The sequence below is a fragment of the Austrofundulus limnaeus genome, unplaced genomic scaffold, assembly GCF_001266775.1.
Source record: "Austrofundulus limnaeus strain Quisiro unplaced genomic scaffold, Austrofundulus_limnaeus-1.0 Scaffold65, whole genome shotgun sequence".
Classification (NCBI taxonomy): Eukaryota; Metazoa; Chordata; class Actinopteri; order Cyprinodontiformes; family Rivulidae; genus Austrofundulus; species Austrofundulus limnaeus.
The window spans coordinates 1,162,653-1,187,260 of NW_013952467.1; the positions used below are offsets into that span (position 1 = coordinate 1,162,653).

Here is a 24,608-nt window from a genome sequence, read left to right on the forward strand (position 1 = left end):
ATATTTATGTTTGTGGTTGTAATGTGACAAAATATGGAAAAGTTCAAGGGGTATGAATACTTTTGCAAACCACTGTATATGAAATGTTGTTTAAGTTGATGTTTTTATCTTTATTTTTATTTAGTATTGTTTTGTAAATTATGTTTTCTTTGAATGTATTTTGGGGATAAAAGGGGCAGACATTTTAAGATTTCTTCTCCTGCTACCTTTCATTTTATTTTGATTTTTTTGATTCACACATTTTCTTAGTTTATATTGTATATAGTTATTTTGTTTTGAATGAAATGAATAAATTTTTGAACTGAAAAAAAAAAAAAAACAATTGATAAAAGAAACAAAAGGTCACAACATTCCACAGTCGTATGTTTGAGAGAAAACCAGGCCAGAAGGTGGCAGCAAAGAACTATGTTTGACAACAATAAAAACATTTCTTTTCTTTCCACTGATGCAATAAATAACCGTCTACGTCTCTTTCTCCTGTTGCTCCTTCATTAACTGCTGATTTTATCGGTGGGTTGAATTCCCAGCACTGCTGTCAGGGTAAAAACTAAAAAAACAACAATACAAACGTGCTGTTCCAGTGGTGACACGCTGTCACCCTGGAGAACTGAACCCATTTTACCTCATTATATGATACTTGGCTTTGTTATTAAAGGAGAATGAGGGGATTTTCAGCTTTTGTTTAAGTGCTTCTGGGCTGTGAAAAAAGTAGAGGGGGGGTGTGAGACTGAGACTTTGAATTAAAAGAGAACAATGATGGCTTGTGAGAAGTGATTTAAACCTGTGCCAAGAGTGAGACAAGGAGGGATGGTGTGGCAGCGCTGTCCATCATTCTGTCTGGACATGTTGCAGACGACAAGCCACCTCACATACGTGTGTTTGAAATACAAGAAGCGTAAGAACGGGACCGGCTATGAAAGGAAGAAATGAAAAGAGACAAAGAAGAACAAAGAGGAGGCAAGGAAAGCTTCAAACATGAAGGAATGCTTCCACATTTGTCACTCAGCGAGATGAGCTAAACCTTAATCTGATGACTCAAAAAAAAGAGAGATTATCTTTTGAACATCACCTTTTAGTTTGTGCTAAATGAAAGAGACAAAACACACGGAAAACATGGGCATTCATAAAGACGATTAAAAAATGAATGGTGGGGTTGCAATTTTTAAAAAAAATAATTGTAAAAAATGTGAGGTATGGATTACTGTTCCAGCTGGTGTGCATGAGAATCTGTTCTGTCTCTTCATCTGTTTGAGCACCAAAGATGATAGATCTTATCGTGAGGCCTCTCAGCCTTGGCTAAGCCATCAGTGCTCACCTGCGTCCTGTCAAAAGTAATGACAGCTAACATTCCTGGTAAGTAGGAGAGAACAAAAATCCAGAGGAACGACGCCTTAGTTATAAAGTTATGAGGGAAAAAAAAAAGGCAACCAAGACGAACTGTGAAGGTACGGATCATTGCAGAAAACAGAGGGCAGGAGAGCAGGAAGAGAAACTGGCAGATAAAAGACAGAGGGATTAAGTGGGATGAGTCTGCAGACAGATGTGAAGAGGTGGAAGGGGGGGGGGGATGGGGTCCCCATGTGGTTGTCATTAGATGGGACGGTTGTAGAGAGAAAGATCCTGAGTGCAGAGGCAGAAAATGGCCCCGCACAGCTCCATCATTTTACCTCAACTGTTTATAGACAAAGGAAGAATGCAYACGTACAGATAATAAGACTCATGTCTGTTATAAAATTACTCTCTTGTCCGTTGCTTTTTCATGTCCCCGGCTTGTATTTCCTTGCTGAAGCCCACCACAAGCTCAGTCCTCCATGGACGTGAAATATTTTGGCAGCAGAAACGCTGATGATAAATTGAGTGGAAAAAAAGAAACAAGTGAGCGCTTTTGAAATAAGAGAGAGGAGATTCTGTTGGCGGCATGCCTGTGGAATAATCTAAGGTTTGACAGAGGACACCCCAAATTCCTCTCATCTCTGCGTGGGTTTGCACAACTCCACAGGCTGATCTGCTGAGCTTTACACTGAAATTCTGCTCTCATCGCAGCTCACGTTCCCCTCAATGCTTCTATTATAAAATCACAATCATAAGCTCAAGATAACATTTCATTTAGGATTAAACAGGCAAATGTTAGACATTAATTGTCTGATTTGAATTGCGAAGTTCTGTCAAAAAACCCAAAACAAAACAAAAATTTTTTTTCTGGTCAGCTTTCTAAAACAAATTTGAACCCTCCTTCAGCACAGCCCAATAAAGAACAAGAGCCCGTCCTCCTCACCTATCATCACTCTACACTCATCTTTGAAGCCCTTCCCCCCCGCCTCCAAATCTCACCGAGCACTTGGTCCTGCACTGAGCTGTCAGGGTCATCCAGATGCAGGAGGAGCTGCTGAAAGAGGAGCTGCAGATGAGGAGCACGGAGCTCAGGGTTGTAGTCTTTGGTCACGCTGGACAGCCACAGGCCCACAGCCTGCAGGGCCACCCCGCGCACCTCTTCACTGCTGTCGTCCAGACGCTTCAGCAGCTCTGAGGACAAAGTAGACAGGTTTTCTGATAAGTGGCCTGTATGTAGAACTCAGTGCGGAGGCTCATTAGAAGAGAGATAACCTCTGCCCCTCTATCCAGATAAAAAAAGACAACACCTCACCCGATGCAGCGCCAAGCACAAAGGGACTTCCTTCATCACTCACCGGGATAAATCTTGTTGAGAGCTTCATGGTGCAAACTGGTTCCTATGAGCCTGAGCATGGCAGAGAGTGAGCGACAAGCTAARAGTCTGCTCATCTGAGAGTCCTCCTCCAGGGCTGACAACACCCGAGGGCTCAGCTTTTCCTCCACACTCAGAAGCTGAAAGCAGGAAACGCAGAGGCCAGACTTATTTGTTTCAATCCAAACTCAGTCAGAAACAAATCATCTTTCGTTTTCCAAAAAATGCCTTTTTACGTAGTAAGATTTATATTTTCTTCCACGCAAACAATTTAAACATGTAGCTTGCTGGAGCGACTGCTTAGTAAAGAAGAGGTAATGGACAAACAAGGTGAGGATGAGTGTACTGAGCAACAGGCCAAGAGGTGATGGTTTAAACCTCTGTCACCTTGTGTGTGTTTGCTATCGAAACCATGCAGGCCAAACAATAAAAAACAGAGCTGAGGGAGAAGGAGGGATGAAGATGAAGAGAGGGGGAAAACTTGGCAGATGTTTGATCCACCATTACATCAGTGGCAATCCGAGAGCGCCAAGTGTAACTGGAGCTGTAAATTATTTTCGCAGGGAGTGGAGAGGAAACAATGTCTTTGTGAATGAAACTCTCTGTGGTTACATTTGTCAGGACATGTTTGTTTATAAGCTCATTCCACGGCCCGAGATTTAAACTCATGTGGCCTTCTTTAATGACCACTTTTCAGGTTGTCTGATCTCGTAAAAAAAAAACAAAAAAACATTTGGGGCTCATGAGATAGGAAAGGTTTGATCATGCACACCTACACCCACTCTCACGTTGTTCCCCAGATGTTTGCACCGCCTCACACCAAAAGACGTGTGACTAAAAAAAAGGCTGCACGGTCCGCTTATGATTGGTCCGTGTGCAAAGACAAATACTGCCAGATGTGTTCCTGTGAGCAAACACTGTGTCTCAGCGCATAATTCTGCAGGTGCAAGGCCATGTTCCGGTGACAGTTTCTATGTTTAACCAAGGTCTAGAACAGTGGCAGTATTGTTCCTTTGGGACGAGGTATGTGAACCCGATTGCTCCCACGTCCACCTGCTACCTGACGTGGCCAACTCTTAGAGCCAACACTAAACAACAGTGGCCAAATGTTTTTTTTTTATTAAATGGCTGAGTGGGATTGTTCATTTAGACGAGAAATGGACAAAACAGAGAATCTGAAATAAACGTCAARTCCTTAAAAGGTCACAAAAATACATCATTTGCTTTACAGCTGAGGCAGTAAAAAGTGCATCTGCAGATTGATGATCGAAAGGACATTCAGCTGGACAGGACAGACATCTGATGCTTGCTTCCAGTGTGGAAATGAAAGAAAGACCTACAAATGTGACGTTTRTTTGTGCACGCACCTGTCCAGGTGTGATGCTTCCTCCGTGCAGCAGGGCTAACAGACAGCTGAGAGCTGCAGTGCGAACAGCGGCTGCGGTGCGGCCTGCTTGCCACGCCAGGTTAGGAAGCAGGATGTTGCAAAGAAARGTCTCTGACTCATCGCGGAAACATCTGGAATGACAAAACAATCGATCAAGGACAGAAATGAGTCATCGTAGCTGCATCATAAGTCTGGCTTTTTTGTTATATGTTAACAGTAACATGTAAAACTGTTTTAAAAAAAAGTGAAAGATGTTTTAAGACAACTGCTGTAGCACAACTGTTTGCTTTCCCACACTCTTTGTAAGAGAACAGTGAGGGAAGTGAGAAAAAAAAGGCAGGAGGCTGAAACATCTGGGTATCCCTTTCTTTCCCTTTCCCTTTTCCACACTGGCTTAAGCCCTCTGACATCAGACTGCATGCACCTGCATTCGCCTTCACACCCAAACAGCTCCTCATTGCCTTTCACTCACTGAACTCTGAACTTTTATTTTATGTTTTAGATTTTCTCTAGTGTGCTGTGAGGTTTCAGCGCCAGTAGGGGGAGATGGCGAGTCAGCAACAAGACCAGAATCATCACACACTGACTTAGCAAAGTGATTCAGCATGACAGGTGTAGACAGTGTGTCATGGGTGACTCCAAAGGATGAAAGGAGACTTTTTCATTTTGCAGGGATGATGTCCAGTGGAAGAAGAGTGAGACTTCATTTTGTCAATGTGTCTCTTTACACACACACCCACACACACACACAAACTAAACAAGTGCCAGGAAGTTTTGACTAAACATCTCACATGTATCTGCACGCTGTCTGTAAATCTGTACCTAAAAGCTGCATGAATAAGTCAACTTTTACATAAAAGACAAAGCAGCTAGATTTAAATGTTTACCTTTGTTTCAGCTATTTATTAAACATTTTTGTTAAAGTCACTGAAGKAAAAGCACAGCATTTTAGTAAAATCACAAGCATCTGTGGTAAAGTTTATTGGAGTCATCACATCAACACCTTCTGTGCTCCACTGTCAGAACCCTTCAGCTCTAAACTTTTGTAGTCTTGCTTATTAAATACATCCTGATCACTGCTGCAATTGTGCTTCCAGAAATTCTGTCACGTAAAATTAGTTTGGTGGTCTTGATTTAGCAACAATGAATGTACTGTATTCTACTGGTCAATTTGTAGTTTGATGCCTATTTTATTACAAAAAAATACAATAAAGCATTTCACATAGTATTTTCGTGTATCTCAAGTGATTATAAAAGATTTCTTCAAAGTTATTTAGGTGCAAAGAAACTTTTTTGTTGTCTTTTTCTTGTTTTAGCTATTTTCCGGGATATGTTAGAGATTGCAGGACAATTATAGATAAATACGTGTTTGCTTCTGCTTTGTTTTGCCTTGTCTTGTTTTGTTTTATGTCGGGGCAATCCATTTACGAAATAAGAGGAACTCAATAGACGTTTTTCTTGTGGTGAATCTTAAAGCTTGAAATTACAGACATGTTTGCAGATCATACAGCCTTGAAAGAACACTCTTATCTCCTTCTAAGTGGCACATGATTGTGGCTTGCCACATCCAGGGAAAAATATATCAACTTTCTTGTACTTAACTTTTACATCCAGCTTTTTAATCAGAGTACAAAAATCCACATAAAAAAAGCATATTTTGCATGTGTGCGGATGAAAAAGACTTATTTGTAACTTTCCTTTTCAGGTTGTTTTATAGTGAGGTGTCATTTTATCGTTTTGGATAAACAACAAAGAGAAGCAGGTTTCTGTAGGACTATCGTTGTCCTCTTGATGAAAAAGGATGTGTGTGGCCTGCTATCTGCTGAACAAAGAGTTGAGAATGAATAGAAATATTATAGCAGACCACACAGCATCACTGATTTTCTTGATGATTGTGTCACCAGGGTTTTAACTAAGGAAGGAAACAAGCAGTAAACACCACAGGTGGCTGCGTTAGGAGTGTGCAGAAAACCGAAGAAACAACACATATTGACGACTTAGAATCAGCTTTAGGGTTCACCACACACTGTACAGATATCGTCATAACTCCACAGATGGAGTTTGTCGTTCGGATGGACAGGAGCAGCTGCTGTGGTTGCAGAAACCCAGAGACGGACTCATGTTTAAAGCATTTTCTCAGAGTGGAGCTCGGAGCTGATGGCTGCACAGCTGAGGGCTTAGAGGAGAGTGAGGGGCTGGGTGCCGGACATTCCTGCCTCCTTAATCAGTCAATAACCATTCAAATTACTGCTGAGAAGGCTGTCGTCTTCCTAAGGCAAGCTGGGAAGTGATTAATTAGCGTAGGCCTGTCTGATCCTTCCTCAGAGACCAGGGGCCTCATGTACAAAGACTTGCGTAGATTTCTTACTGAAACATGGCGTACGGTCAAATCCTGAAAACGGCGTACGCACAAAAAAATCCAGATGTATCAAACTGTGCGTATGCTGGAATCCACTCACATTGCTTTTGTAAATCACAATTAACGTGGAACTGAGCGCAGGTGAGACACCTCCCCTGACACGCCTTCATTAACATGTTAACCAGATGCAAATTACTTCCTGCATGTGTGAAGGACACGTTTGAGTGATCTCTGCGCAATCAGAAAGAATTTCTGTCATAAAAATAATGAATTTAATATAAAGTGAGTGTGAAAAAAATCCTAAATAAAAATAGGAATAAAATATGTTTATCACACAAAGAACGAGTGATTGTGTGTCGGTGTGTGCGTACGCGCAAACTGCTGTGTTGCGCAACCGGCTTATCACTTTGCGCATGAGTTTATCACCATTACTGTAAACACAGAGGAACTTAAATGTTTGGTAGAACATAGATCTTAGTTTATTTCATAGCTGATATTAAGAAACGAGTCTCTGCGTCTCAGTAGAGTTTTCATGTGTAGSGGTGTGTTATTTATTCAAATAACTTACCTACATCTTCTCATAACCAAGTTATAAGAGTAAAATTTACCAAGGTTTCTTCTCATTACTTAATATTTGTCTGTGCAAAGTGAAGTGACACAAGGAGGGAACTCAGACTGTTCAAGTTGATTCATAAAAGATTATGCAATCATTTATTTACACAAATGGAACGAAATCATAAATTACACCTGATTGTGAGCTATTTATAACAAGCGTCTAGGTTAAAATGAGATAAAAACCCGCGTCCGAATTTCTTCCACATTAAAACTCAGATTACTTATATATAAACAGTAAAACGTCAGTTCTGATGTTAAGACTAAACGCTGTACTGGCACTTCACTTGAGTTGGCAAGGGTAAAAGGTAAAGGTGAGGAAATTAAGGGTTAGTGTTTCTATTTTAATTTTGAAAGTGTTTCAACCGGATTCAGCACGTCCTCCCTGAGCTCCCAGCTTCAAGTTGACACGTCACCCACCGAACACGTCAGCGTTACCTGGTGCGTCTGCTTAAGTACACCCCTGGTCTGGCTGTCTCACCGACGACCCTTCAGGAAGCTTGTCCAGAAATGGTCCTTAGTGGAAAGGTGTCTTTCAGGTGACTTTTAGTCCGCTTAAGCCCGGCCAGAGAGATTCCAGCTYWGGTTCGGTRGTCTTTCCAAAATAAAAGTCTCCCCCCCAGGGAGTTGAAAAACACTTTAAAGAGACCAGGGTCTCTTAGGTGGGCAGGAGCTGCTGGCTCCTTGCCCTGGGCTTCAGGTCGACTCCAATTGGCATTTGAGTCAAACCTGCTGCCCGGCTGTTCCTCCGGAGAGAAAACAGCTTCGTCCTGCTGCGTTCGCATCCAGCAAGAAAAACTTTCTGAGTCTCTAAGGCGTCCGGGTTAGTCAGGGTCGGCGCCTTAGATAAACTCTAGTCAGCAAAAGAAAGGAAGAGATAAGGGGGTTGCCAGCTGGAAGTGAAGGRCATTRGCTCTGCTTCTTTTGCCAGACTGTAAGAAATCACTGTAAACCTTTGTCATGATTAATTAACACTCTGTTTAAATAATCAGTCTGAACTTGTGTCAGATAAATGTAAGATTTTCTRAAGAAAACTCAAAATTATATTACTGATGTTTCAGTAAAATAAAACAGTGATTTATAAAAACACAATGAAAATGAAAAACATGGTGATGATTTTCTGTGATTCATTACTCTCTTTTAGGCACGATAAAATAATAGAAGTGATTCTACATTCTTTGTGACATGTCGTTATTATGATTAACAAATGCGTAAACATTCTGAATCATGAAATGACCCATCATGGCCTAAAATAAGAGTTCAGCAGTTCCTGCCAGTTTGTGTGCTCTCAGGCCTGTGCGAGACCTGCTTTGAGGCTGGAACTCCTGTTTCTTCACTCGAGGTGACCCCTACACATGACGTGACGTGATGTTGGAGAGTCTCCACAAACGCTGCGCGCGCCGCAGCCTTTGTGTGCAGTCTGTCTGTCTGTCAAGCTTTGGCTCTCCTACTTACAGCATTTTCACAAGTTGTAAAGTGTACTTCCACGTGTCATTTTGGAGAAATCTACAACAAAGTAAACTAAAAGTATGAAACACCTCCACTGCCGGCGAGGGTGCGCGCGCTCCAGAGCGCGACCATAACTCAGCCTTTAGAATCATATGGATGAGACGATTCCGTTGGTCTGCTTTGGGTGGACTGATACGGTCCCGATGGGTCTGCCAGCTCCCTCTGGAAAGCTCCTGTGGAATCCCAGTTCAATCGCTGCTGCTGCACGTGCACGCATGGCGCACGTGGCTACTTGCTGCATAGCGCTCCCAGAGCGCAGCAGTGCCAAACTAAAAATGATTATTCCTCAAAACGGCTGATGAGCCTCTCGTCATAAGAAAATTCTATCTATTTATAAATAAAAGCTCTGCGTYTTCCACTATTTATTWTATCCTCCAGTAAGGCTGAATCTGTTCCTGTTAAATGTATTTTTGGCACAACTTTGCGTGTCTTTTATTTAACTGCGTCCATGTGGACGTAATAATTGTTAATCATGTGTGTCTGGTGTGAACAAAAATCATTTTCACATCATGAACAGTTTCTCAGAATCACCAATGGAACCAAAACCACAGAAACGTGCGAACGCCAGCACTGGAGTTGGCGTGGGGCTGCGCACATTTCCACGTTCAGTTGAGTTTTGATACATCCGGAGTTTTGCATGGATAATGGCGTAAGCAAGGTTTTTGTGCGTATGCACCGTTGAGACATGAGGCCCCAGGTGAAATGGGTCTCTGCCACACATAATGTGAGAATAAGCTGGACGATTGTTTTGTGTTTGTGCACCGATGTGGTGAACAAATGAAAATCTAAAAACGTAAGCTTGAAAATCAAACAGAGCTACTCAGCGTGACAGCTAAAGTGATGGTGGGGTGAAAGTGTTTCAGCGCATCATCACCATTTTGMTTTTTAAAGACAGGCGTTCGTAAAGTGTTTTCCTCACCCCTGGGAATCCAGTGTGTTGCTCGCATCCAAGAGCAGCTTGGCAAGCGTGGTGAAAACGCTCATCCTCATTTCTGTGTCTCTGTTTGGTTCGAGGCAGCTGTAGAGAAGAGGCATCAACTGGTTCAAAAACTCCCCAATAACCGGACCTATAGGATAAACACAAGCATATCTGTTACTACAAAGTTTTTATTTTTGGTTTTGCAGCATTACTGCTAAGGAAATCTGCTAAGTAACCCATTTTTTAAATGCTATTCAAATGTGCTTGAACTTGAATTAATTGTTAAAAGTTTACACCACCTTATGCTTCAAAAATCAAACTACTTAAACACCCTCTGGTTTTCCTTCCAAGCAAATATTCACTTTCCATGCCCACAAATTATCACTAGGATCTTGGTGGACTGGCGAGACAGTGACACAGAGGGCAGAGGAAATGAGACACTGTATGACAAAGTGTTTCTATACAAATACCTTTTACAACAAGGGAGAAACTCACAGTGTAAGTTTTCCTATTTCCATTCTTGCCCACACACTTATCCAACACCAGTGTTTACTGAGCTACATATAGTAGGCTACGTGTGTGTGCGTAATCAGTGATAAGAGACCATGCCCTGTTAGACTGAATCGTGACAAACATGAGAGAAAACAAGGGAAACTATGACAACACCTGAGGATGTGAGCCAGTTTTGTAAAAAAAAAAAAAATACCCCCAAGAAAACAGAAAAGTAAACCGAACATGAGGATCTTCCACAGACAAGAGCAGATCCAACGAGGGACAAAAGTAGATAAAACCGGTCAGATTTAGGAATCTAAAACATATTTGTGACCCATCACATCGAAATGAGGATTAAGTCTAAAAGTTGTATGTGGAGAAATAAGCAGATATAGTGTTTTGATTAAAATGCTTGCAAAAAATTTTATTTTGTCAAAACATAACAAATAAATGTGTTATCAGTGTATCATTTCAATGATCTGTCTGAAATATACAAAAAAATTTGAAGCATTTTTTTGAGCATTAGCAACAAAAAACCTGATTTTGAGGAAAAAGACCTTAAAATGTTGAGATTTTCCCTGTGAGCTATCAAAGCTTTTGTCTCTTTCCAGCTGGGAAATCTCAATATTCAAAAACTATTTAAGGTTTCTTTTTTTCAAATTACATACAAAATCCTCATTAAAATTACATAAAATTAGGATTTAGACCAAATATACTGTATTTATTCATGTATAATACTGGAAATTTAACCTTAAAAATCATCCATAAAGTGGGGGGYTAGTATTATACACGGGTTATTGAGAATTCGATTTTTATGTTTTTTAAGATCAAAAAATGATGATCGTATTATACTCGAGATCGTATTATACATGAATAAATACAGTATATGTATTATTGTAAACAACAAGACAAATTAAATAGTATCTCTGGATCTACTAATGATATCAGGATTATCTAAGTTTCAAAATGTAGCTTTTAAAACCAGGAATCTGAAAATATGATTAGATAATTTTGACCAAGTTTGACTTAATCCTCATTTTGATGTGATGGGTAACATTTAAGAAGCATATTTTATTACTGCTGAGGGAAACAGTATATTCTTAGTTGTAAAGAAATAGCTAGAGATTAACTGTGGCCCACTACATCTATTCAGACACTGGAGCATCAAATACTAAAGAGTGTAAGYAGAACATGACAGAACAATGACTTCCTGCCTCAAACTAACACTGATTGTGTGCAGAGCTGATGCGTGAGCAAAGTGCCCAATTCTCAGCTGACATACAGTATTAACTACTGTCTATTGTTTTAGATGGAGATGATTTTAGTGTTTGTAAAAAGTACAAGCTTTAGAGATGCATGTGCAAATAAAACACACACAGACTGTTTCTCACACTCAGTATAGGCATGCATAGAGCTTCAAAGAGGCCTTGATTTAGGAGAAGGTCAAGAACAACCGGCTTTGCTGCTTTTTGATGTAGTGACCTGCCTGGGTTTAGAATGGACCGGTCAGTTAGCCATGGGACTGTTTGTGTGTGGATTAGCAGTGCCTAGTCAATTAGACAGAGTGGAGACGGAGGGAGAAAGAGACAGAGATGAAAGCATGACGTGGTGATGACAAAGGATTTTGCAGTAWTGGAAGAATTAAGGTAAATTCTTAGAATTTAAAGCAAAGGTCACAGCTTTTTGACCCTCACACAAAAGTAAGTTTAGGATAAACTGGTTGACCGTCAAAGAAAGGGACAGAAATATTCAAAAATCAAAGAGTTAGAAAGACGTACCATTTTTTTCAGAATGTCAGGGTTTAACTTGTTAACAGAAACACGTTTTTGAAATTATTCACAATTATTGCTTCAATACAATTAAATAATACCCATCATATAAACTAAGATACGATCGCATGCCAAATATATTTATTAAGTTGATAGCACTTGATTTGTGGTTTATCCTAAAGATCTCTGTGGAACAACAGTGCAATAACATGGATGTAAGGACAATCATCTGATGTTACAACCCCTTAAAACTTAAAACAGTAAAAAAAAAAAAACCTCGGACATTGTATAAAAAAATAACAAAAAGTAGATTTCAAGGATTTTGAATTATTGAAAACAACAAACATTAACCTGTTTACTCTATAGAAAAAACTAACGTATATGAAAGGCAGAGCTGTCACGTGGTCTAATGAATCAAAACTGGACATTTTTAAGTGTAAAAACAATGGAGAATGGATTACTGCAAACATCATGAGCTGCTCGTACATCAGTGAAGGCATCGAAAAATGCTGACTATTAAAACCTTTGGTGAAACACTTGTGAACAAGACAAACAATTCTATGAAGGAAATCATTACTGATTGCGACTAAATAAATGACAAAAAGATGGCTTTACAAAGCTTTACTACTTACTGCAGTACGTAGTTTACTGACTGATGCACTTTTTCTTCTTGTACCAGTACATTTACACATTTTACCATTTACCTATGTGCACAAGCTTTCAGCACCTTCAGGCCTCACCTGATTGCATGACTATGATTTGTAGTTGGAGTCTCTGTGGGGAATAACTAGTCCAGGTGTTGATGGAGACAGACAACCAGTCCAGCAGTTGTCCCATATGCCTCCTATAGAGTTCTGTCAAGTCCAAGTCCTGTACCTTACTTAAAACATGGGCACTCTCCAAGGCCTGTGGGAGAGAGTAAAATGAAAAAAATAAAAAATAAAATCATGTAAATGTCTAAGTCATATAGTATTCCAAAAATTACCCCCAAATTAAAAAAACAAAAACAGAACAGCTGTTGAAGCTGAACAGTTATTGTTCAAAATTAAATGTCTTCTTAAGGTCTCACTTCTGTGGGAGGCAAAAAGGATCACATAGGAATACTGAAAGAACAAAACAGTAGACATGACAAGTCTCAAGCAAACATCACTCAAATAAAAACACATTTACAAGATGTCACTAAACATACAAACTGCCAGCAACACGCAGACAAAAAACATGCATCAATAAAGCTGAGCTGAAAGGAAAAGGCAGAAATGAGACGACAATAAAAAAATAGTTGACATTTTAGGGCAGGGGAAGAGATTTTTAGGGCATTTCACAGTTCCCTTTACTGTCCCTTAGGGATGGACAGTGACAGAGACATTGTCTGAGTCACTGCCCCACCTCTTATGAAGAAAATCTGGACAACCCTAAGCTGTCTATTGATGGGAAAGACATTCTCCATTTTCTGGGAAAACAAGCTCTGCTTTTCCTCTGGTTCCAGGAATGCCAGAGGCCATTCTCACCCTCCTTCTCTTTCTTAATCCATTCCTTCCCATCTCTTCTCTAATATTGCTCCCTGTGTGAACGTACACATTGATGCAGACAGACATAAACATACAGTCACACTGGTGGCCAGTGTGGTGTCTGCTCAGCATCTGTGCCAGTTCTTTCCCACTTCTCTCCCTGTTATTACTGCACAACGGCGACAAGTGGCTAGATTACATTCTAACCTCAGACACCAATGACCTAACTTGTCACTGTTCCTGTTTGCCCCTCAGATTTGGAGACTGACCACTTGACAAAACCTCATTAGCTGAATATGACTTGGATTTTGTGAACTCAAGAGCCTTAATGAAAGCAAACTGAGCTAGGCTGATGATACAAACCTGTCAAGAAATACCATTCATCTTACCCCATCTGTTTTTCTATATTACTGTTGGTCTCACTTCTTTCTGCACATTTCACTCGCCTCCTTTTACCCAAGACTGGTTTTAAAGTCCCCCTTCAAAGGTGCAATTTCAGCTCCCCTGGCTAAGTGGGTAATTATACAGCTGGTCATATTCACTTTGACACATACTTACATTCCTTGAATAGCTCGTTTCATAAAACCTGCTTACCTTTCTAATAAAAATAGTCAAAAAGATAAAGGATAGGAGAACAGGAGCCAGTTTAGAGAAGTATTAACAAATGAGCTAACATGTTATGAATTGAGGCGATGACTGATCTGGATGAATCTACAGAGATCCTCACCTTTGCGCTGAGTTGTGGCTCAGTGGAGAGGCTCTGGACAGTGACCAGCACCTGCAGCAGCTGCAGGCTTACTGAGGCACATTCGGACTCACACTGATGCAGCAGCACATCCACACATGCCAACAACTGCTCCAAGTACATAACCTGAGAAAGGGGAAAGGAAAACATTTTATTAAAGTATTGTCATAAAGATGCGAGTCCTGCAAAAATGACTATTCTGAAAGTTTTCATATTTTGGTTTAAGTTATTCCTGCAGAGACAAAACACAGAGGATAACTTATTTCTTATTTTATAAAAATGATAAACAATCAACAGAACATGCCAGCTAAGAGTGAGAACTTTCTTTCCATCTCCAAGCATGAGCGTGTGTGATTGCTGTCACTTGTCAGCTAGTGTTGTGGTGAGGTCATGTTTAGACAAAGACCTGCAACTCAGGCTAATTTCCATGCCATCACTGGGATCAAGACCCCTTTTCCTGTTTTCACACTGCCTATCATTATTAGGGCCTCATGAGGGAGGAGACTGTGGGGAGATGAAGGTGTATGTGTGTTAGAAAGAAAATGTTTTATTCTGTGTAAAAGAGCTGCTTAGACGTAGCACACCCTTCAGGTGTTTGCTTTGGCTTGCAAGTCTCACAGACATTCTCAWTTATTGAAAAGACAAATTTGAACAGCTTTTGTAACACATAGCTAAGCAATACTCTGCCAAGAAAACAAGCTTGATGATCTGGGTATTGCAAAAACATGGAATAGTGGAGGCGAAAGGAAGATAAAAATGATTCTGACCTTGAAGAAAACATCACATGCTGACAGAAATGCAAAAGGTCCATTTCACAAGTGACTTCATAGGTGTTTATCCATCACCATTTTATGKAAGCAGTTTAGTGAAAAGGTTATGAAGATTTATTATCATACTTGTTGTAGATAGTTCTTTAAAGCTAACAGTCAATCCGTGCAGGGCCAAGAATCAGTCTTAAACATCAAAACATCATGAAAAACAAAATTAAAATGGCTTTTTGTTAAAGGGGGTCTATTGTGTATTTTCTAGGCACATTGTTTATTTCTATACCACAATCAAGTTATTATGAAAATGCGTTATATTGCAAAAATAAATTTGACTTTGCATCAAACACTAAAGGCCTTGAAATTAGCCTCTGCCTTTTTAAGAACTTCCTACCATTTCAGACACTCCCACTTCAGCACGTCTTCACAACAATGCTTCGGAGGAGGGGTGCTCAGTATGGTGGGAGCATGACTGTAGACTGAGCTCCAGGGAGGAGCTTTGTACAAATAGGTGGTGCTTTGTACCAGCAAGCATTTAGGCAGTTCACATAGCTACCATGGGAGATTCAAGGATTTCTCAAACATGCATGAATGATTCAAAGCCACACTATGGGCATGTTTTTGATGAGGAAATGACATTACCACACAATATAAAGCTCAAAAAAGTAAATTTTGAATAATAACACCCCCCACCCCACCCCCCTTTAAAATAGTAGACTTATTATGCTTTGGTTCTGTTTGGACTAACCATTAGCTTCAGTCAGAATTAACACCATTTTCTTAGTAAAAGTGTGTCTATTTAAAGAGCAATCTACAACAGGTAAGATATTGTTCAAAACCTTTTCACAGAAGCTCATTACAGAACTACTAAACTATCCTTTTAAGTGTCTTGACAAAAGTGTCTTTGGACAAGACACCAAATTATCCAACTCCCAATAGAAAGACAAATATTGTAGCACTGAGCCACAACTACCTTACAAAATAATTTGTTGCCTTTTTTAAAAACATATTGATCATACATTCTTAATTACATGTGTTTTCATGGTGTCTAAGAGCAAAATAAAATCCCACTACCAACCACAACACGTGCCTTATTTCTTCAAGTGTTTACAAATCATTGATGGGGAAATCCCCCTTTTATGACTACACCTGCTGGCGAATAAAGACACTAGGAGAACCAACGTACTGTAGCTGTGGTGGAAATAACGTGACAAACAGTAGCAGACATGCACTTTAGTTTGTGCGCACACGTTTCATACTTGAGCAGAAGACAACCATTAGGGCTGAACCAAAGTAAGAAATATAGAGAGCGAAAAATGTGGTGCAGCGTAATGACTGGGTTGACACCTGGAGTCAGGTAAAATACACCCGTTTTGTTTTTGTTTTTAGGAGTGTGCAAGCTGTAGGGGCTTCATTGCACTGTGTGTGCATCTGTCCACCTCTGGGTACAATAATAACATCCACTCAGCTTCTTTTTAAGGAGACGTAGCGGGAGATGAATTCCAATCCAACATGGAGCAACCCCCATACAGCCAATGGTATTGCTATGGGAACAGTAAAACAAACACTGGGAGTGTGGAGGAGGTCATCCCCTCTGCAGTCAGGTTTAGTTGTCTTTTTAAAGCCTAATATCATCCTGTGGAGAAGTGAGCATTAGCCAACTGTTATTAATGATCAAAAAACAAAACAAAGCATGCTTTCTTTAGAGGTATGTTATTTTTTAAACCAGCTGATATTTTTGACAAAGTGATATTTTTGCTTCAAAGACAAAAAAGAAAAGACACATCCCTGCGTATTTTAAGAGACAACTGCTGATAAACCTGGTTGAAAATGTTATTTTAGTTTTTTTATCTTTACTAATTTACCTCAGCCCAACAACTCACCATTACTGTGATGCCTGCCTTTATCATCACATTAAACACATCAGCTGTGGTTGYTATGATTTGGTGGCTATTTTTTAAGATTGAGTGGAATGTCTCTTTAAAAAGAAACTCTTGTGTGATTCACAGACACCGCATACACCTCAGAAGATGGCAGCTGCCATCCGCTCTGGCTTGCTTTTTATTTTCTCTCAGGGTTTTGACCTTAATTTATGAGCAATATTTCTAATTCTTGCAGAGCATCTGCCATTTATTTAGGTAAGCTGCCTTTTCCTCTCAACTGAAACGCAGAAAAGAAAACAGAGTTGAAAGAGTCCGAGAGGTTATGTCGTGCAGACGCGTCATATATCAGCTTTCCTTACTTCAACTCCCAACCGAGCCATGCAGTTCCCACTGCCTCTGGTCACTTTGAAGATTATTTATGTTTAATTTCTTTAGACATTCATTTCATCCAAGCCAAACATCACGTCTTCTTTCTTTTTGCCTCTGGTTTGAAGTGGCACATAATTCTACCTTGTTAGATCGAAACATTTTTTTAAGTCTTGAAAATGCCTTATTTTTTTATTAGAAAATAAAGTAAAATAAAACAAGGTTAACTTTTCTAAATCTATTTTGTCAGCAACTACACTAAACTATAATAAAATACAATTATTCAGTTGCATTAGAACAATCTGAAGTAAGCTGTCAGCAAATTTACACACAAAAAATTGTGGTGTACTAAACGTCAGTCCACATGACTGCAGTGGTGTTATTTACAGATAAAGGTCCTGCTCTCAGCTGAACAATGCCTGGTGTCAAAGAATGTTGCAGGCTTAGGTTTTAGGACAAGCTCTTCTGTGACCATGCTTTATGCTTTTCCCTCAAAAACAGTGAAGGGGAGCAAAAGATAGATGAAGAAAAAGAAAATAAGGAAGCAGAGGTCTCACCACATCTGTCTGATGGCATGCGACTGTTGTCCTGTTAATTCTTTGTCTGGCTGACACCCAGACAGCGATGAAGGAGGTAAAAAGGAGGTCAGTTTCTGCTTTTTATTTATGATCGGCCTTGACCAGTCAAGCTTTGAAATTTTAGGGATTTTTTTTAATGGCATGACTGAACTGCAGTTTGGTGTTAAAAACTTACAAATAGCTATAAAAAAATTGTGCTAGCMTGCTAGCTCTACAGGGTCAAAGCTGCCATTTTACATGAAATTAGGTGATTTCTATTGTTATTATTAACTCAGAGGAAATTCTTGCTGGCTACTCTAAGTGGGGGAGATGGTTAAGGGGTATACTAGATGAGTCAGTATGAGAGAATGATCAGAGAAAAGCTTTCTGTCAGACAGCAACAAAAMAAAATTTAATTGCAGCAAAAGAACAGGATGGATGTGTCTGCTTTGCACTTGATTACATTTTTTTTTCATGAGTAAGCTTGTATTTTCAGAGTAAAGTTAGGAAGATTACTCATAAGCAAACCCCTTTAAGTCTGGGTATGGTGTTATAGAAGAGTCAGCTACCTGGCATACACTCACAGACCACTTTAATAGGTACATCTGTCCAACTGCTCATTAACACAAAGGTCAAATCAGCCAATCAGGTGGCAGCAGCTCAATGCATTTAGACATGTAGACATGGCCAAGAGGATCTGCTGCAGTTCAAACCGAGCATCAGAATGAGGAAGAAAGGTGATTTAAGTGACTTTGAACATGGCATGGTTGTTGGTGCCAGACGGGCTGGTCTGAGTATTTTATAAACTGCTGATCTACTGGGATTTTCACCCACAACCATCTCTAGGTTTTACAGAGAATGGTCCAAAAACATACATGTCAACTTGTACGGATTGTCCGTAAGTTATAAGGATTTTACGTCATTTTGCAGGTATACGGATGTATAAAGCAATCTCATGGATTTTTTCAAGTCTTACAGATTTTTTCAAAACCTCATTTTCAAATTTATCTAACATGTCACCAGAGCCTGTAGGATGATTAAAAAAAAACAATAAATAACATCAAACAGCCATCTTCCAACCTGTTCTGCCGCTAGAAATAAGTTTTGAACTTTTTCCGCTTTATCCTCCTGCTTCGCAGCATGCGCTTTCATGTCTGCTGCTGACAGACACCCCCCCCCACCCCCCCGCGGGTGCGAGTTGTATGGATTTTTTGCAAAATTTACAGATTTTTCAGGCTCTTTATACAGGTAAACATCTGAAGAGGTTGACATGTATGCAATACAGAAAAAAAATCCAGTGAGCGGCCGCTCTGTGGGTACAAATGCCTTTTTCATGCCAGAGGTCAGAGGAGAATGGCCAGGCTGGTTTGAGCTGATAGAACAACAGTAGCTCAAATAACCACTCGTTACAACCGAGGTATGCAGAAGAGCATCTCTGAACACACAACATGTTGAACTTTGAGGCAGATGGGCTTCAGCAGCAGAAGACCACACCGGGTGCCACTCCTGTCAGCTAAGAACAGGAAACTGAGGCTACAATTCACACAGGCTCACCAAAACTGGACAATAGAAGATTGGAAAAATGTTGCCTGGTCTGATGAGTCTCGATTTCTGCTGCGACATTCGGATGGTAGGGTCAGAATTTGGCATCAACAACATGAAAGCATAGATCCATCCTGCCTTGTATCAACGGTTCAGGCTGGTGGTGCAATGGTGAGGGGGGGATATTTCCCTGGCACACTTTGGGCCCATTAGTACCAATTGAGCATCGTGTCAGCGCCACTAGCAAGGTGTACCTAATAAAGTGGCCTGTGAGTGTATTATTATTATTATTATTATTATTATTATTACTATTATTATTATTATTATTATGTACATATATGATTATTAAGGTAAAAAAAAAAGACTACAGAGCTGTCAATGCCAAAATATAGATGTTACCATACACAAAGAGAAAAAAATATACAATGAAACACAACAAAATATACATTAACAAATCTTGAAGGGAAACACCAAGTTAATAGTAAAAAGTGTTTGCAGTGAGTGTGTGTGAGACAGATGTCATATTCAGGATAATTATCTGTTAAACAGATTTAAAATGAGTCAAAAATCTATCCTATGCTGACCTGTTGGTATTCCTGGCAGACATCAGGCTGAACCAGAGTGCTGGCAATCTGCTGGAGATGTGGTGTCAGTTGTACTTCGGGGCACCCTCCCAGCACCGCAGCCAGAACCATGAGGGGCGCCCAGGGGTGCGAGGAAGAGTGAGGTGCTGTCACATGTTCAAGCAGCAGCTTGAGGAAGACAGGTGGAGGAACAAAGGTCCCTATCAGTTTAGCAGCTGCCAGGCACTGGTGGTGGGCAGAGGCAGGAAAAAAAAAAGAAGAAACAGAGTCAGGGGTGAGTGTAAAATGAGGATGTGGATGGGAAATCACTTTATAAATTTAGCACACATCAAAGATCCACACAGTCCACCGACATAAACAGGTGCATCCCAGGTCTTTGAAACCCTGATTGTCCCAGACTAAACTGAGCACAGTTGAAGGAAATAAAACTGCTGATCCAATAAATGTGTCATGAGATTTTGCTAAACATTTTACTGGAGTTTCGTAAAGGTTGGGAAATGTGGCGGTGGCATCTGATTCATGAATAGAAACCATAACATGCATGCATGACATCCTGTTAACTTGATGAGAGGCTCTCTGGGACTCACATTGTTGACCACATCCCTCTCTGAGTCCATGCAGGCCCGGTAGAGCACGGCCAGCAGAGGCTGCAGGTGCTGAGTGGTGTGGTCCTCAGCATGCAGCAGCAGCACAGAAAGGAGCTGCGAGGTCCTGACCCGTGTCGGCACCAGCCAGTCAGTCATGTCATGGGTGATTGCTGGTACCAGCCTCCCCAGGTTTCTCACCACCAGTTCTCTGCAGCCCAGTCCTGGACGTTCCACTAGAGAAAAAAAAAATATCCTGTTTTACTAATTTTTTTTAAAGAAGCAACTGAAATCACGTTATGTCAATAGTTTTCTTACAAGYACAATTTTCTTTACTGTTTAAAATAGATTATGGAACAATATTGCTTAGTAACAAATGTCTAATAACTGAGTTACAGGTAATAACATTTACTACTTCTAACTTTTTAATATTAATATTGAGAAACTAGTCAGATGAATCTCATAGCCAGCAACTTTTTGTTTTGACACCCACTCTCTCCCCCTCTTTTTTTTCCTCCAAAACACTTTATTTTTCCTTTAGTACAGGAACACTATGAGAAAGGAAGTGAGGAGTAAAGAAAGACAGGAATAAATCAGAGAAGCAAATCACAACAAGACCAAACAAGACTATTTCTGGTTGTCTTTCGCTGTCTGACGGTGACCTCTTCACACTGGGAGGGCTGGTAGATTTACAATGGTAGGAATAAGACAAACAAAAAGGGAAAGGAAAAAAAAATCTTCCTTTTCTTTTCTTCTCTTTTCTTTTCTGTCCATAGGCCAGTATTTATCCTTAATGTGACATAGGTAGCTCTGAGATTTCAAGAGAAGCTTTAATGCACAACAAGTGTGGAATGACACACATTTATCCTGGCTTTTTTTGAAAATTGTGGTGACCATGTTCAGGTTCATGTTCATTCCTGACCCTCAAGCAAACACTTATCTTTCTAAGCTGGTGCCTGTCCCAACAACACAGCTGTCAGAGAAGGCATAGTTTTTTATTGTATGTTTAAACCAAGAACCACTGCAGTAAATACATCAAATTTATGGTAAGCTGTAACTTTACGTAATCCAATGTGCAGCAGGACAACCATTTATTGTTTAAATGCTGTAAGTCAATATTATTTTTAACTTGAAAAGTTATTTTTCTCTGCAGAGTTGGAAGTCCTATCATTAATTTAGCTGTAAAAAACATAGTCACATAACCGGGGCCCAGAAAGATAGATTCTTATTTCTATTAATATCTACGTATGAAAAGTATTTTTTCTTTGACAATAATATTAATTCATTGGAGAAAATGCAAAAAAGCTGGAATTTTTTTTTTCCAGTGACTGACCTCCTTCAGGGTAGTGAAGTGGTGGGGTAAGCAGGAAGTCCAGCTTGTCTTTTATGTCATCCTCATTTTCCTTCTCCCACTGTGTGCCAACCTGCTTCCAAAAATCTGCAGCTAAAAGCCTGAAAGGTAGATAAAAACGTTTATTATTTCTAATTATGCACTAAGTCCCAAAAATTGTTAAAATCTTAGTACACATTTCATTTTAGGATTAAAGCATGTATATTATGAAAAATAAAATAAATAAATGTATGAATGAATGAATGATTGTAAATCATATTCATAGTTATTGTATTGCACTGTATAAAGGAGTAAAAAGTAATAAATTAAGTTAACCACATGAACCTTATTTCTGGTATCTCATCAGTGATGCTGCTCAGTAGAAGCGGAATGAATTTGTGGAAATAGGAGTATCGGTCTCTCATATTTAAAAGCCAATCCCCAACAACTGCAGTTACAGCTTTTCTCACCTGAATCAAAAGAAACAAATAAGAAACAGCACAACAAAGCATCGACTCGTTTAATTTATGTTGTAAAAGTCTTCCTCTTAAAACAGTTAGATTTTCAGGACAACTCAAACTCTGCAGCTACAAAAATAAGACAAATATCAAACATCGCAGAGGTTAACAATAAACTCAACCTGTGGTGAATCATCAAAGAGTCGTTGAGCCAAGTGCAAGAGTACGTCATTCACATTTTTTCCACTGCCATGCTTAATGACCGCCCCAGTGGCTTCAATGGTTGACACTCGTACTCGGGAGTGCAGATGAGTTATGGTCAGCATGAGAGGTTTCACGAGACTCTCAGCTTGCATGTGAAAATGTTCTGGAGATGAAAAAAGTGAATGAAAAAAGAAAAATAGGTTAATATCATTAATATTTAATTTTCTTCTGATTTATTTTATTTTCAACATATATTCTGCATGCTAACTCTTCAAGACTTTTGCTTAAAACTTTAGCATCAATTGCTGCCATTGACCATGTTTTATTTGTTATCTCTGTTACTTTTATTTGTATTAAGCTAAAATTTGATGTGGTGGTAGCTGAGTCATCTTGTATTGTGTTATTTTTTAAGTTTTGACCGAAATGGTTATAGCTCAACAAAAAAAAAAAATCTCAGTTTAAAACTTTTTACAGGAAAGGCAGCAGATGATAGGCATTCATTCAAGGAATGCTGTCCTCAYTTTCCTCAGGTTTTATAAATGAGTGCTGTTCCAAAAGAAAAAAAAATCACTCTTATTTTTGTGTTTTGACTCCAAGAAGCCAGAGTCTCTTATGGTCTTGATCAATATTTCTGCAGGCTGCCTTTCAAAGATTTCTTTTAGACCTGGACTATTTAATTTAGCCTAATCTCTTATCATTGTCATAGGACTGAAAGACTCAAGATGTTACACAAAAGAACTCTACCATCTTTTTAGCCAGTGGTGGGCACAGTTCCCCTAAAACACTAATAGGGGAACTAATTTCCTGATTAGCGCTTTAGGGCTTTTGCTAATTTTAAAAATTCATTAGTGGATTAGCACTTGCTAAATTTATAGGCTAAATTAAGAAGCACTAACTGAGGTCTATAAATGCTAATAATCAACATTAATGTTAACAGCTGAGGGTGAAAACTGTCACACATTTCGTTCATGTGTGTGACTTATCCACCAGGTGACACATTGACAATATATGAACACAAATATGGTTGTGAAATGTCAATTTAAGAGAGCAACATGGCAACATGTGACTCACGTTGTCTGTTGAAGAATGTTCATGGGTTGACTGGGTTATTTTAGTGCTTTAGAATTAGCTTTTGCTAAAACTTTCAGTGCATTAGTGCTTTAGAATTAGGGGACCTAAATATTTGAGTTAGTGTTTTAGGGCTAGTGGAACTCATTTTTAAATTAGTGCTSCCCCCCCCCCCCCKCACACTGTTTTTAGCCAAGTGTGCTATTCTTTTTGTAATTGCTTCTTTTTATGTATTGTTAACATGTCTAAGTTAATGTTAAAATAAATTTAATTAAATAGAAATAAAACTTTATTCTATTTCTTTTAAATGGTCAAACTAAGAAACCAATGTGTTTTATGTTGATAACTATTTTAGTACTATTTGATCAGCAGGCAATTTTAGAGGTGGTAGTTATTCTTTGTGTGGTCCACCTAATAATTTCTTTTCGCTTTGCAGCTGCGCGGTACAGAAAATACACCTGCCCACACGCTACTACACCATGGTAACAGATCAACAAAGATCATCCACCAACCTGGCACACACTTCGCAAAGTTTACAGTGCATTTGCAGCTTTCTCTTTTAACATCCGGGAAAGGGTCGACGATGGTTCTTTGGAGAATGTTGATAATTTCGTTCACATAAGGCGCTAAATGCGTCCCGCACACCTCCACTGTCAGAGTCAACATCTCCACGGCTAACAGTCGGAGCTCCTCCGCAGGCTCCAAGATATCCTTCTCGCCAAAACGCTGAGCCAGACAAGGAATAAGATAAGGCAAAGAGTCCTCGGGTTTGGGAACACATCGAATAAACTCAGTCATTGTGACAATCGTGGTTTCTCTGCATCTCTCCATCGGGTCTGACAGACATTTGAGGAGAGGTTTGAGGATGGCTGAGAAAACTTCCTGTAAGACGGAGCTGGAAAGTCCTTTATCCACTGTCTCTTTCTTTATCAACTCAAGAGCTCTCTTTCTTGCCGCTTTGTTGTCTTCGTTTAGACAGTTCAGGTGTCGGTGGAGTCCTCTCAAAACTTCAGACGCTGCATGTTCATCTTCAGACGCCATCGCTGCCATCTTGACTGTCGTTATGGTAACCGGTGTCTTTACGACAAACAAAGAACCGCTTTACGTTAAATGCGGGTTCAAAAATCTCAAACTTTATTTGAATAAACAAACAGATACGTATTTGTTCCTGCTAAAGTCAACACTCTGTAGATAGATAGATAGATAGATAGATAGATAGATAGATAGATAGATAGATAGATAGATAGATAGATAGATAGATAGA

At 39.6% G+C, this 24,608-nt stretch overlaps 1 protein-coding gene across 1 annotated transcript in view; it reads right to left on the reverse strand.

The window, feature by feature from the left end:
- dnaaf5 (dynein axonemal assembly factor 5) overlaps positions 1-24,417 on the reverse strand; it is a 27,174-nt gene extending 2,757 nt beyond the window's left edge. The window contains exons 1-12 of the mRNA XM_014010098.1: positions 23,857-24,417; positions 22,255-22,439; positions 21,960-22,084; positions 21,618-21,736; positions 20,288-20,520; positions 19,701-19,925; positions 13,987-14,130; positions 12,492-12,657; positions 9,491-9,638; positions 4,072-4,222; positions 2,688-2,844; positions 2,332-2,523 (exon numbers count right to left, since the gene is read on the reverse strand). Coding sequence (XP_013865552.1) covers positions 2,332-2,523; positions 2,688-2,844; positions 4,072-4,222; positions 9,491-9,638; positions 12,492-12,657; positions 13,987-14,130; positions 19,701-19,925; positions 20,288-20,520; positions 21,618-21,736; positions 21,960-22,084; positions 22,255-22,439; positions 23,857-24,394 — 2,383 coding nt within the window. The 5' untranslated portion in view covers positions 24,395-24,417. The remainder of the gene's footprint in view (positions 1-2,331; positions 2,524-2,687; positions 2,845-4,071; positions 4,223-9,490; positions 9,639-12,491; positions 12,658-13,986; positions 14,131-19,700; positions 19,926-20,287; positions 20,521-21,617; positions 21,737-21,959; positions 22,085-22,254; positions 22,440-23,856) is intronic.
- Positions 24,418-24,608: the final 191 nt, after the last annotated feature.